The sequence below is a fragment of the Acomys minous genome (assembly GCF_964271855.1).
Source record: "Acomys minous genome assembly, chromosome: 2".
NCBI classification, from domain to species: Eukaryota; Metazoa; Chordata; class Mammalia; order Rodentia; family Muridae; genus Acomys; species Acomys minous.
The window spans coordinates 51798307-51812559 of NC_140484.1; the positions used below are offsets into that span (position 1 = coordinate 51798307).

Genomic DNA, 14253 nt, shown 5'->3' on the forward strand with positions numbered 1-14253 from the left:
AGTGGCTATCACAGGGATTGTGTGAACCCTTAACGTTAAAGCCCCTCTCTCCTCAACAACTAATAAAGCAATCAAACCAAACAGAAACCCAGGAAGCGAAAAGGCCGGAAAAGGAAGGCATGGTGTTGTTTTGTGCCTGTAATCCCAGCCTGGGCCTCATAGTTAACGGGCCAGACTGGAAAAACGTCGCGCACACACACAGATGTGCCAAATCTGCACTCAAGCCTGGAGTATGTGTGCTCGCCTGAAATCCCAGCAACTCTCTGCACACGGGAGGCTGACGGAGGGGCTGTGGTGGGTCTGAGGCCAGCTCAGGGCTCCCTAGCAAACGCTAGGCCAAGTAGAACTATATAGAACCCATCTTTAAAGAAAAGTTTAAAAAATAAAAAAGGGGGGGGGGAAAGTACTCAATCTCACGGAGTTTACAAGCACTCACACTCACTGAGCGTTTAACAGTCCAGAGCGCTGGCTTAAAAGGCCCAATCCACCAGTCCAGGGAAGGTGGGGCGACTGTAGCGTTCGGGGGTAAGTTGGCAATACTATTTTAAGGGGGTTGCAAAGATGGGCTTTTGGTGTTGGCCTCTCGAGCACGAAGAAAACAAGGTATTTATTTACTTTGCAACACTGGATGAAGCTGAGGCACCAGGGAGCCTGCTAGGTCAATCACTGGAGGGGGCGCCGCCCTCGGAGAGGCACAGGGCACACATGACCATCAGCGAGGAAGGGGAAGGAGGCTGGGAAAGAGCTTCTAGCTCGGGAGACGGTGGCTTTAGTAGGATTCTAAAGTTCTTACAACTCTAGGACTACCGTCTCTCAGGCGCGCGTGCGCAGAGACCCGTACCTGACAGCCGGGAACACGCACCCTCAATGAGTCTCTCCCGTGAGCCTTTGGAGGTTCCCAGGCAGGCCCCGGAAGCAGCCGCTCTTAGTTTCCGGCAACAGGAACGCGACGGTCGCGCGACCCGGAAGTGTTCCCATTTTGCGTCGTCTGGGCTCGGGTGGCGGCCCGGCTCCAGGCGGACGCACTAATCATGGGGTCGTCAAAGAAGCACCGCGGAGAGAAGGAGGCGGCCGGGACGACGGCGGCAGCCGGTACCGGGGGCGCCACCGAGCAGCCGCCGCGGCATCGAGAGCATAAAAAACACAAGCACCGGAGTAGCGGCGGCGGCAGCAGCGGCGGCGAACGACGGAAGCGGAGCCGCGAGCGTGGGGGCGAGCGCGGCAGCGGGAGGCGCGGGGCCGAAGGCGAGGCCCGCGGCGGCGCGCATAGTCGCGAACGAAGCCAAGCGGAGCCCTCGGAGCGGCGCGTGAAGCGGGAGAAACGCGATGAAGGCTACGAGGCCGGTGAGGGCGGGGCCGGGGGCGGGGCCGGGTCTTGCAGTGCGCGGGACGGAGGGTGCAGGGTGACCCCCCCCAGAGCTTTTCCCTCTGATGTTGAAGACTTCCTCCCGCTGTTTGGGGTTAAACACCGATTCCCTCGGTTGAGCTTCTAGAAGACAGGGAGGGGTCTTCTGTTTCCCTCTCCTGTCTGGTACTTCACAGTAATGCGTTGGGTGGGGGAACGAAGTGGCGCGAGCATGCACAAGACAGTGGCGAGGGACCCCTGGCACTGGGCTCACGGTAGAGGCAAGAAGTAAGATACCCTCGGGTCTGAACACCCAGGAGCCTGTGCTGTAAACTCTTGAGAAACGTGGGCTTTGTGATGAGGATGGTAGGAGCCAAGGATTCGAGTAGGGAAATGCGTTGGTGTGCTTGGTATTTTATGACGATCACCGGGTTGAGGGCTTGTCAAAGGCAGGACTAGAGCCATAGATATCAGGAGAGAGGTCAAACCAACCAAGTGAGGGCTAATAGTGAGTACGCGTGTTTCTCCATGCAGCAATGTGGGGGAGAAGTGGACAGATTGAATAGGTAATTAGGAGGTGCCTGGGCTGTGGATGGGAGGGGCTAGGGATACAAATTGACTCCTTGAGTTTTGGCCCGCGTCACCTGGTGAATGATATTGTTGTCTGTTGAAAATGAGGAGGAGAATGATACTTTGTAGTTGATGTGTATAGGGAAAACCTACAGTTTAAGTGGGCTAGAGTGACCTGGGACTGGGGTGTGTTCAGGAAACCAAAAAAGCGCCTGAGAGCGTGTGGAGTGAGAGCTAGGATCAGGAGGAGAACTTGAGAAATACCGCCACTCTGTCCTGGACAGAGGAACACAAAGAGTAACCAAATGGCAAAACACCAAAAAACATCGGTTGGGTCATGGTATCTATGCAAAGAGATCGTTGCTGACAGGAGGGAGGGAGGAACAGAGTCACACTCCACAGGCCATAAGCCAAACCAGAACTTTTAAACAAAGGTTTGTTTTGTGCGTTCGAGTGGTTTACCTTCATGTATGTATGTGCGCCTCGTGCATGCATCGGATGCCCTGGAACTGAGGTAAATGGTTGTGAGCTGTCATATAGCTTCTGGGAGTCAAACCTGGGGTCTCTGTAAGAACAGGAAGTTCTCTTACCTACTGAGACATCTCTCCAGGCCCCAGATCAGAACTTGTCTTGAAAATAATCTGCTAGTTGGAAAAGGGGAGACTTGGGATTTCAGAGTTCATGTAGAACGTGGGGTCCAGAGTTGAGGTGGAGGAGGAAGGGAGGGACCCGTTGGGCGAAAAGAAGAGCAGACAGGCTGCCATGGCAACGTGTGGCAGGGAGCTTTGGGAGAAGATGCTCCTGGTGGCGCATGGTTGAGAGAGCCTCATTGATGGCGCCTTCCTCTGTGTGGGGTTGGTTGAAGTTATCTCCTGTTTGTGGGGTCCGTAGAGTGGGTCCAGGGTGGTTATTTACCTATGCACACACCTGGCGTGGAACACACACCAGTAGGTGTACCTTGACTTTGTGGAGTGCTGTGGGCAGAAAGTGCCAGGAGCGAGAACAGTGCTGTGCAGTTCAAGGCAGAGTGTTAATTCTGCTCACTAATTGAGCAGGGCTTCATGGAGCAGGTGGTGCTTGATTTTTGATAGAACTGTGTCATCAAGAGCAGAAAGGACAGTGGAGGCTGAAGGTGGAGTGTGGCGAATCGGAGTGGCACAGCGAGGGATGAGGAAAGTTGGCCTGCTTGAGTCAGGAAGAAAGGTATTGAAAGAGGCAGTGTCTCGGGGGAGGAGCTGCTGAGGAGCTCAAGGGGAAAAGGCCACTGTTTTCTGGTGTCATTTACCCAGGCACTGTTGAGGGGCTCTTATCTTTGACCTGGCAGCTAGAGCCAGCAAGGTTGCTTCATGGGTCCCTTGAGCCATTGTCCTTACTGTTCTAGCTGCCAGCTCCAAAGCCAGCTCTGGAGATGCCTCGTCACTCAGCATCGAGGAGACCAAGTGAGTACGGCTCCCTGCGCTGCTCTGTTTTACCTCTGAGGCAGGTTGTACCTAGGGCAGCCACCTACAGAAACTCTTTAACCCTCAGTGGAGCCAGTTAGAGCTGGACGGGCCGGATGAGTCAGTTAGCCAACTACGGGAGGGGCGGTGGAGGGAGCTAAGCCCCAGAGGAAAGGTGGTCTTCCCCAGGGAGGCACTCCCTCATCTGCAAGCCGTGTCTTCTTCGTGTCCTAGGCTGCCCTGATCAAGGCCTTTGCTTATTCCCTTAGGCCTGGTTTCCTGCCTCTCTGTATATGCACTCGATACCCCATTTCTCAGGTAGACCCTAATACTTCTATCTCTTGTCCTCAGTAAACTCCGGGCAAAGTTGGGGCTGAAACCTTTGGAGGTCAATGCTGTCAAGAAAGGTGAGTGTGAGGCTGAGGATAGAGCTAAGCTGGGGGGTATCTGAGTGGGAAGACAGTGGGGCTTAGCATGCAGAGACAGCACCATGTTAGCCTTATGTATGTTTTGTCAGAGGGCCAAGACCTGTCCTTTGTATCTTTTTTTTTTTTAAAGATATATCTATTTATTATTATGTATACAGTGCTGCCAGAAACGGGTGTCAGATCACATAGATGGTTGTGAGCCACCATGTGGTTGCTGGGAATTGAACTCAGGACCTCTGGGAAAGCAGTCAGTGCTCTTAACCTCTGAGCCATCTCTCTAGGCCCTGTCCTTTGTATCTTAGTGAGGATTTGAGGTGTGCTTTCTCTGGGTGACCTTGAAACATGTACCTGGCTTCAGACAGGCTAAGGATGATGTGCACAGTTGCTGGAGGCTCTCTGGGTGGTGTTAGTTCGTGGTTTTGTTTTTTTAAAAAACATACACACCAAAAACCAGAATAAAATCCACATGATTAGCCGGGTGTGGTGGCGCACGCCTTTAGTCCCAGCACTCGGGAGGCAGAGGCAGGCAGATTGCTGTGAGTTCGAGGCCAGCCTGGTCTACAAAGTGAGTCCGGGACAGTCAAGGCTACACAGAGAAACCCTGCCTCAAAAAACCACATGATTCGAGACGCTTTGGAAGGCGTAGAGGGACAGGTTCCTGTCACAGCACATGGAGTGATAGAAGTGGGGTGTAAGGTAGGAATAGGGATGCGAAGGGTTCTTTCCCCTCTCCTGGCCCCTTCTGGCCCCTGAGCTGGAAGGAGCAGGGTGAGTGGCTCCCTCCTCTCCCCACCAGCCATGGGCAAGCATAGCCTCACGTCTGGGCCCCCCTTCCAGAGGCGGGCACCAAGGAGGAGCCCGTGGCAGCCGATGTCATCAACCCCATGGCCTTGCGACAGCGTGAGGAACTACGGGAGAAGCTGGCAGCTGCCAAGGAAAAGCGCTTGCTGAACCAAAAGCTGGGGTGAGGGCTTCCTGGCCAAGCGGGGAGGTACTCTCCCTCGCTTCCCTGACCCTGGATAGGACGGGAGAGCACAGCTGGGCTTCCTCCTAAGTGTTTTCATCCTCAGGAAAATAAAGACACTGGGGGAGGATGACCCGTGGCTGGATGACACTGCAGCCTGGATCGAGAGGAGCCGGCAGCTCCAGAAAGAGAAGGACCTGGCTGAGAAGCGGGTGAGAGCCCTGCTAGTGTGAGATGCTTGCTGGGGGTGCCTGTGCTCTGGGCATCTGGGTTCTCCACAGTTTCACTGCAAACCCTGTCTTTTTTTTTTTAGCTTTGATAGTCTTGGGTGTGTTTGGTCACTGGTGATGAGATGACTGACTGTCACCCTTCCTGTTCCCACAGGCCAAGCTGTTAGAGGAAATGGACCAAGAGTTTGGCGTGAGCACGCTGGTGGAGGAGGAGTTTGAGCAGAGGCGACAGGTGAGGCTGTAGCTTCCAGAGACTGCACTTGCAGTGGGCACCGCCGGGCGGGGTGGATTCTGGCCTCTGACTAGGCTCTGTCCCTGTAGGACCTGTACAGTGCCCGGGACTTGCAGGGCCTCACTGTGGAACATGCCATCAATTCCTTTCGAGAAGGGGAGACTGTGGTCCTCACGCTAAAGGACAAAGGTGAGCGGAGCCGCTTCCTCCATGTGGGACGGGGACACTGCTGAGCTGGGGGCAGGCGGTCACTGGCGTCTCTGCGCTGCCCCACCCAGGAGTGCTACAGGAGGGAGAAGACGTGCTGGTGAATGTGCACATGGTGGACAAGGAGCGGGCGGACAAGAACGCGGAGCTGCGGAAGAAGAAGCCTCACTACTTGCCCTATGCCGAAGACGAGAGTGTGGATGATTTGGCACAGGTTTGCTGTGGGGCCGCAGCTGGGGTGGACGGCGTGTGCTAAGAAACCTAGAGTACTGGGCCGGGCAGTGGTGGCGCGCGCCTTTAATCCCAGCACTCAGGAGGCAGAGGCAGGTGGATTGCTGTGAGTTCGAGGCCAGCCTGGTCTACAAAGTGAGTCCAGGACAGCCAAGGCTACACAGAGAAACCCTGTCTCAAAAAAAAACAAAAAACAAAACACAAACCCACGAACCCCCCCCCCCCCAAAAAAAAGGAAATCTAGAGTTCTGTGGCTTCTCAAGAGTTGGCCTAGGTCCTAGCCACCTTCTTGTCTTACAGCAAAAACCCCGCTCTATCCTGGCCAAATACGATGAAGAACTGGAGGGCGAGCGACCACATTCCTTCCGTTTGGAGCAGGGTGGCATGGCCGACGGCCTGAGAGAGAGAGAGCTAGAAGAGATCCGGGCCAGATTGCGGCTGCAGGCTCAGTCTCTGAGCTCTGTGGGCCCACGGCTTGCTTCTGAGTACCTCAGTCCTGAGGAGATGGTGAGTCTCTCTGCTTTGTGATGGGACAGGTCTGCCTCTCAGCTCATAAGCTGCTATCACGAGCTTGGGAGGGGGCTGAGTGTTGGCACAGCACTTGTTCCTGGGTGAGCAGTGCATGGTAGTCCAAAGAGCACCAGTGTTGGTGAACAGGGGACTGTCGAGCCAGATGGACTTATGGTTATGTACCAGCTCTGTCCCCAAAGCATCTGCCTTGGGTGAGTCACTGAACTGAGCAGGGCTGCCATGGGCAATGATGGTGCCTGCGGCCACCCTCGGAGGCCTGCTGCCGGGATAGAGGTGCTTACTGTCCAGAACTTTGGGGCCCTAGATGCTCGCTCCATCCTACTTCTTCCCACTTCTCTGAAGGTGACCTTCAAAAAGACCAAACGGAGAGTGAAGAAAATCCGAAAGAAGGAAAAGGAGGTGGTCATGCGGGCTGACGACTTGCTGCCTCTTGGGGACCAGACTCAGGATGGGGACTTTGGATCCAGGTTGGCTTGGACACAGCGGTGGGTATGAGGGCTGGGCCAGCTTAGGGAACACCATTCACTGAAGGTGTGTCATCCTTCCAGGCTTCGGGGCCGCGGTCGGCGCCGAGTCCCTGAGCTGGAGGAGGAGGCCCTGGAGGAGGAGGAGCAGGACCCTGCGGCCCAGCCCCCGCCATCGGATGATACTCGAGTAGAGAACATGGACATCAGTGATGAAGGTTCGGCTTGGCCAGCAGGGAGGGGGATGCATCTGTGGGCCAAGGAGCAGGGTGAGCAGGTGCCCTCCATGTCTCCACCAGAGGATGGAGGAGCCACTCCATCAGGGTCGCCAGAGGTGCTGGAGGAAGATGAAGCCGAGCTGGAGCTGCAGAAGCAGCTGGAGAAGGGGCGCCGACTGCGGCAGCTGCAGCAACTCCAGCAGCTTCGGGACAGCGGGGAGAAGGTGAGGCTGAGCATGGAAGGTGGTCCGTGGTTTGGGACCTGTCACTGAGCACGCAAGCTGTGTCCTCACAGCAGGCACCCACATTCCCTCAGAAGGCTCCTGTGTTTAGCATCAGATTAGGACCAGGCCTCTAGATTTCACGGTATCTCCATGCGGTACTGATTCCACAGGCAGTAGGCAGCCATTGGTGGTTTGGACAGAGTGAACCTATGGAGGCCAGAGAGGAAATGGAGCCAGGTTGGAAGATCCGTTGTGGGTTGTGGGAATAGCTTGTTTGTTGTCATGAGGGAGGATCTGTGGGTTCTTGAGTCTCTGTGGTATCACCCCAGAAACTTCGGGTCTGCCCACAGCCACTGCCTCCCCCAGGTGGTGGAGATTGTGAAGAAGCTGGAGTCTCGCCAGCGTGGCTGGGAGGAGGAAGAGGATCCTGAGCGGAAGGGAGCCATCGTGTTCAATGCCACTTCGGAATTCTGCCGCACTCTGGGGGAGATCCCCACCTATGGGTTGGCTGGCAACCGAGAGGAGCAGGAAGAGCTCATGGTGGGTCCACTGTTCCCCTGGCCTGCTGTCTTTAGGCTGGTGGCTTCTGGTCCTGATGTTCAAAGGTAGCAGGGTAGGGTTGGGGCTGCCCATCCTGACCCTGACTTCTGGTCCTAGGACTTTGAAAGGGATGAAGAGCGCTCGGCCAATGGCGGCTCAGAATCAGATGGGGATGAGAACATTGGCTGGAGTACCGTCAACTTGGATGAGGAGAAGCAGCAACAGGATGTGAGCACTGATGGGGTGTGGGTGTGGGGACCCACGCTAGTGTCCAGTGCCCCAGAACCTCCATCCATCTAAAGAGGGGACACTGAAACTCAGTTAAAACTGGTCCCTCAGCCTGGTACCTTGTGAGGCTGGCCACTAGGTAGATGAGGTGGGACAGCCTGCTCACATTTGCCTCTCCTCCCATCTCTAGTTCTCTGCTTCCTCCACCACCATCCTGGATGAGGAGCCCATCGTGAACAGAGGGCTGGCTGCCGCCCTTCTGCTGTGTCAGAACAAAGGTGTGGGGCCCACGTGATGCAGCAGGGAAGGGCCGGGTGGGTGCCTGTGGGTGCTCTCCACTGCTACCTCTTCCTCTCAGGCTCAGTGATTTGAGTGCTCCAGGGTCTGACTGTCTGCCCCTCATTTGTGCCCTCAAGTGAGACGAGCTGAACAGATCCCCTGGTTCCTATCCCAGCTCTGCTGCCTCCCTGGGGAGGTGCTGACCTCTCCTGTCTGTTTTTTGTCTGTTAACCAGACCTGGTGTATTTACCTTCTGAGGCCCAGGCCTGCCCCTCTCTTTAGGCTGTTTCAGGGCTGTGTCTGCCTGAGTCACAGGCCTCCTGGATATCACAACTTCTCTGTCCCCAGGGCTGCTGGAGACGACAGTGCAAAAGGTGGCCCGGGTGAAGGCTCCCAATAAGTCACTGCCCTCAGCTGTGTACTGCATTGAGGATAAGATGTGAGTGTGGCAGTGGGGGCATGAAGCAGGGGCAGCTGTGAACATGCTGTGAAGGTGTAACAGGCAGCAAACAGCTCACCCGGGCCCTTTTGCCTTGGTCTAGGGCCATTGATGACAAGTACAGCCGGCGGGAGGAGTACAGGGGCTTCACCCAGGACTTCAAGGAGAAGGACGGTTACAAGCCCGATGTTAAGATTGAGTACGTGGATGAGACGGGCAGGAAACTGACTCCCAAGGAGGTGAGCAGGGTTGTGTGGAGACAGGGCTAGACCACAAGCAGCTAGGTCAGGGTGTAGCCAAAGACACCCTCCCTCCTCAGCGAGGTAGGAGTGCAGGGGCCTGACTGCGCACCAGTTGGGGCTTTGTGAACCCTGCCTCTACTGCTGACTTTGGTGGGCACTGCAGTGGTTTCTATGGGCTGTCAGGAAGTTTGGAGGCCTGTGCTGCCCACTATAGGCAGAGCCCCCTGTCCTGAGGGTGTCCATCCTTGGGGGCAGTATCCAGGCTCCTTGATGTCTCCCACCCTGCGATACATGCTGGCTCCACATTTGCTGGGTTCAGCCCCAGCTCCCAGAGGCAGGATTCATCCCAGAGTCCTAGCACACAGGTTGCACAGAACCCGTGTATCTATGCCACTGCCCAGGGTTGAATCCTGGTCCCGTCCTCTTCTGTTTCCACCATTTGCAGAGCCTAATCCTGGGTTGGGTGAGTCAGCACTCCCAGTCACTGGTGACGTTCACTCCTAGTGAACACATGGCTCCGGTTTGGCCTGGCCTGGCCTGGCCTGGCCTTACTGACACTCCTGGCTTGTGTTGTGTATCCCTAGGCATTCCGGCAGCTGTCCCACCGCTTCCACGGGAAGGGTTCGGGCAAGATGAAGACTGAGCGGCGGATGAAGAAGCTGGATGAGGAGGCGGTAGGTCTGGGGGGCGCTATGGGGAGGGCTCTGCATTTTCAGGTGCTGTGGGATATGCTGGGCCTGCTCCCCTATGCTGACCTACCCTGGCCTCATAGCTCCTGAAAAAGATGAGCTCCAGTGACACGCCCCTGGGCACTGTGGCACTGCTCCAGGAGAAGCAGAAGGCCCAGAAGACACCGTACATCGTGCTCAGTGGCAGTGGCAAGAGCATGAATGCGTGAGTAGGAGGCCTGGCTGGGGCTGGGGAGGAGCACGCACCCCTCCTCAGCATCTCACACCCGTCTTTGCCCTCTTCTCCCTGCAGGAACACCATCACCAAATGAAGCTGCCTTCCTCCCTGTCCCTCGCAGATGTAATGTTAAATAAAGTTCCCTCCTTATTTTTTCCTCCTCGGTTGTGCTGCAGTCTGAGGTTAGACCTAGGAAGCAAGGCAGCCTGGGCCTCAGGTCAGCTCTGTGATCTGGCGAGTCACTGAGGCCCTTAGCCCAGCATTGCCATCTGAGCAGTCAGAATGCCTGTTTGGTATCTGAGGCATCAGTGTGTTCTTTCATTCACACTCACTGATTATACAGGAGCAAGATGGGGCTGATCCTTGAGCCTGTATGATTTAAAGTTTGGTCTCTAAGACTGGCCGTTAAATGAACAGGGATGAGAAGTTCCCGGCCCAGGCCCTCAAAGGATACTCCTCTATTGGAGCTTACTCCGTTGTAACAAGCCCCCTCCACCCTCTGGTATGGGCCCTGTCTTGAAGTGGTCAAATTGGCTTTTTTTTTTTTTTTTTAAAGACAGGGTTTCTCTGTGTAGCCCTGGCTGTCCTCAACTCCCGTTGTAGACCATTCTGACCTCGAACTCACAGTGATCCACCTACCTCTGCCTCCTGAGTGCTAAGATTAAAGGTGTGCGGCACCACCACACAGATCAAATTGGCTGCTGCTGCTTTTTTTTTTTTTAACATAATTAATTTTATTTCATGTGCATTGGTGGGAAGGTGTCAGATCCCTTTGGAACTGGAATTACAGACAGTTGTGAGCTGCCATGTGGGTGCTAGGAACTGAACCCGGGTCCTTTGGAAGAGCAGACAGTGCTCTTAACCACTGAGCCATCTCTCCAGCCCTCAGATTGGCTTCTTGATCCCAAATGGTTAATATTTTTAGAGACTTGGTCACACAGGTGTTCCTAGGGCTGGACAAGCCACTAACTACCCTGTGATTTCCCTGGTTACAGTTTTCAGGGTACCCAGGACTGCCTAGCCTTCCTGGCAGGGTGGAGACACCTCCTCCTGGGTCATCCCAAGATTGGGATGGGGGTTGCCTTGAGTGCACTTTTGCACAGGGGCTGAGTCCAGTGTTCTGGGAGGTACCTCCAGCTGTACCTGGAAAGATGGGCATCCTGGAAAGGAGCTATAGAGGGACCCTGGCCTGCCCTAGGCTGTACAAGAACCCCTCCCACTTCCTATGGACAGTCAACAGTGGCTACTTTAAATCAGAAGATGGGTGTTCTGTTGTCAAGTACTGAAGAGAATCCCACATGGGTCACTGGCGAGTGTAACAGATAACTAGAAAAGTAAATTTCTACATGTAAACAAGAGGCAAGAAACCACCTGCTGTAAAGGATGCTGGGTAGCAGTTCTGGGGCACAGACCACAGAAGAGGGTGGGCCAATCTCTTGCTTTGGTGTCTGGTTCTCATTTGTGTTCTCTTGGCTGTTCCCTTGGGAAGGTGCCTGTGGGTCTGGGGGTGCTTATAGCAGTTCAGTGGGTATCCATGGCTACAGGTCAAAGCTCACCACCCTCCTCCCAGACAGGGTTTCTCTCTAGCCTTGGCTGTCCTAGAGCTCACTGCAGATCAGGCTGGCCTCAAACTCAGATCCACATGCCTCTCTGCCTCTGAAGCACTGGGATTAAAGGCATGCGCCACCACAGCCAGCTCATAGTTCACACTAATTTTCAGGTTGTTACTGTTCTGTCACACTTTAGGGGCTACCAAGGAGCCGAGAACTTGAGTCCAAGGGCAGATAGGTCCCCGCTTTGTTGCTCAGCAGGCGGGAAAGGTTAGCAGCTTATATTGGTCTAAGCGCCAATGAGCCCTTGGCCAGCGTGTGTGTGTGCACCGTTGTGGGCCCTGGCTTCTGAGTTTCATTTACTGCTGTCTGGCTTAGTACAAGTCACTGAACTGCAAGGGAAGGAAGGTGTGGGCTCTGACTCCAATCAGGCTTTGTTGAGAAACCATATTTGATTACCTCTACCCATCTCCTAACATGGTACGGAGAAGGGAGGGGTGTTCCCCATCCAGATAGACCTCTTACGTACAGCTTAGCCCTCAGGGTGTGGTAATGGGAACTTCAGGCCACGGGCCAGAAGTCCAGTGCCACCTGTGCCTTAGCTCCTTGCTCTGGAGTCCTGGTCCCTTCAGGCTCTGCCTATATCCTGCTGAGGTCCCCCAGGGCATCCTTTAAAGCCAGAGGTCATCTTCCAGCCTGGGGCTCTGCCTTTGGCCCATCTGTTGCAGAGAGTTACTGTAATACATGCCAAGTAGATGGTTGTGGCACTACCTGGGACCTCTTAGGAACCAACTCGCCATAAATAAAACCCAGGGCGAACAGCTACACAAGGCAAGACCAAAGACAAAGTGTACTGGGCTCGACGGCAAGTGTGAGGGAGTTCGTCTGCTGCGGGATGGGTTGAAATTTTCCATTCTGTTGGCTTAGCAACAGAAAGTGCCCCTTGTTCAGCTCAGTACATGAACAAGGATGTCCCTAACAGCACTAATCCTACACCATTGACAGACTGAATAGTTAGTTGGTTTTCCTGAGACAGAATTAAGAATGTGGGTGCATCTCATAGAGATGGAAGGTGGCCAGATGTGAAATTGTGCCTGCTTCCAATCTACAATAGAACAGGCCAATTTAGTTTTTATCCAACGTCAAGTAGTATTTGGAGATGGATTCTAGAAGGTAGGAGGTTAAGTTCTCTGACCCACAGAATCATTTTCTGCTTGAACACTTCTATCATTTCTATTTGTCCTGTTTTTTCTGTTAATGATTTGTCTTCCTTTTTGAATTGAGATTTTTAAATGTTACAGTGTGGGCGGGTGTCTTGTCAGCATGTGTTATCTGTGCACCATATGCATGCCCGATGGCTGCAGAGGTCAGAAGAGCGGGTCAGATGTCCTGGAACTGGCTGGCTGCAGGCTGTCACCTGTCCTGGAACTGGCTGGCTGCGGGCAGCCACCTGTCCTGGAACTGGCTGGCTGCGGGCTGCCACCTGTCCTGGAACTGGCTGGCTGCGGGCTGCCACATGTCCGCTGAGGATAGAAACCCTGGCTCATCACTGCTGCATCTCTTCAGGGCTCCCCTCAAAAAGATAAAGTTTGAGTTTATTAAGAGATGGTTTGTTAGCTGGGCGTGGTGGCGCATGCCTTTAGTCCCAGCACTCGGGAGGCAGAGGCAGGTGGATCGCTGTGAGTTCGAGGCCAGCCTGGTCTACAAAGTGAGTCCAGGACAGCCAAGGCTACACAGAGACACCCTGTCTCAAAATAACCAAAAAAAAAAAAAAAAAAAAAAGAGATGGTTTGTTTATTTATTTTGTTGGTTGGTGTTTCCAGACAGGGTTTCACTGTGTAGCCCTGGCTGACTTGGAGCTCACCCTCTAAACCAGCTGGCCTTGAACTCACAAAGGTCCACCTGCTTCTGCCTCCTGAGTGCTGGGATTAAAGGCCTGCACCACTACTATCTGGCTAACAGATATTTTAAACATAGATCTTACGCACAATGGTTAGGAAACACTCAGAGAAAGCAAGATTATACAACTCAGTTGTCTGAATTAGTTTTTGTTTTTTTAATTTTTAAATTACATGCGTGTCTCCCAGCACTCAGGAGGCAGAGGCAGGCAGATCTTTTGTGAGTTTGAGTCTAGCCTGGCCTACAAAGTGAGTTCCAGGAAAGCCAGAGCTCTTACACAGAGATACTTGCCTTGAAAAGCACTTCCCAGGGCTGGAGAGATGGCTCAGTGGTTAAGAGCACTGTCTGCTCTTCCAAAGGTCCTGAGTTCAATTCCCAGCCTCCACATGGCAGCTCACAACTGTCTGTAATTCCGGTTCCAATGGCTCTGATACCCTCACTCTAAAATAAAATTAAATAACTTATAAAAAAAAAAGAAAAGCACTTCCCTCCCCCCACACCCCCCAAAAAAAACAGAATCACTTATATGTGGGAAAGATTAAGCTTTGTCACAGGTGGAAGCAGTCTTGGCGGGCTTTACCCCTGGGGCACCCCATGAATACCTTGTGACAGACTGAGTGGAGCCATCCTGGGCCTGGAATTCAGGAAGCCAACCTGGGAACCCCACCTGGACTTTTCTAATTGACCCTCAATTCCCACGTGACTCAGGCAGGTGGGGAGGAGAGAAGAACAGATTCAGCCCGGGCTTGAGCGAGTGAGGAGCAGCGAACAGGCTGGACCAGCACGCGTGCCAGAGAGACACCTAAGGACCTGTCCTGTGGAACAAATACCGGAAGGTTCACTCTTTTGTCCCTTTAACCTTTTTTCCTTCTTGTGTAAGCTAGTTGGGTTGTATAATAAAGTTTAATTGTTAAAAAAACAGAGCCAACACATGTATATATACGAATGTTCTGCCTGTACACCAGAAGGGGCATTGGATTCTGTTATAGATGGTCATAAACCACCATGTGGCTGCTGGAATTGAACTCAGGTCCTCTGGAAGAGCAGTCAGTGCTCTTAACCTCTGAGCCATCTCTCCAGGTCCCTG

The 14253-nt window shown here is 53.8% G+C and overlaps 1 protein-coding gene across 2 annotated transcripts; it reads left to right on the forward strand.

The window, feature by feature from the left end:
• Positions 1–942: 942 nt before the first annotated feature.
• On the forward strand, positions 943–9877 carry SART1 (spliceosome associated factor 1, recruiter of U4/U6.U5 tri-snRNP). Of its 2 annotated transcripts, XM_084773794.1 has the most exons (20): positions 946–1344; positions 3297–3354; positions 3706–3761; positions 4620–4746; positions 4853–4958; positions 5131–5208; positions 5298–5397; positions 5487–5629; positions 5947–6153; positions 6520–6644; positions 6726–6859; positions 6941–7083; positions 7450–7623; positions 7741–7851; positions 8042–8129; positions 8479–8569; positions 8673–8808; positions 9396–9485; positions 9584–9705; positions 9793–9877. In XM_084773794.1, the coding sequence occupies exons 1-20, from the start codon at positions 1032–1034 to the stop codon at positions 9809–9811; spliced, it is 2421 nt and encodes an 806-aa protein (XP_084629920.1). In that variant the 5' UTR covers positions 946–1031; the 3' UTR covers positions 9812–9877. The 2 variants fall into 2 exon arrangements, with proteins under 2 accessions (XP_084629919.1, XP_084629920.1); XM_084773793.1 differs by having other exon boundaries at positions 943–1344; positions 6726–7083.
• The last annotated feature ends 4376 nt before the right edge of the window (positions 9878–14253 follow it).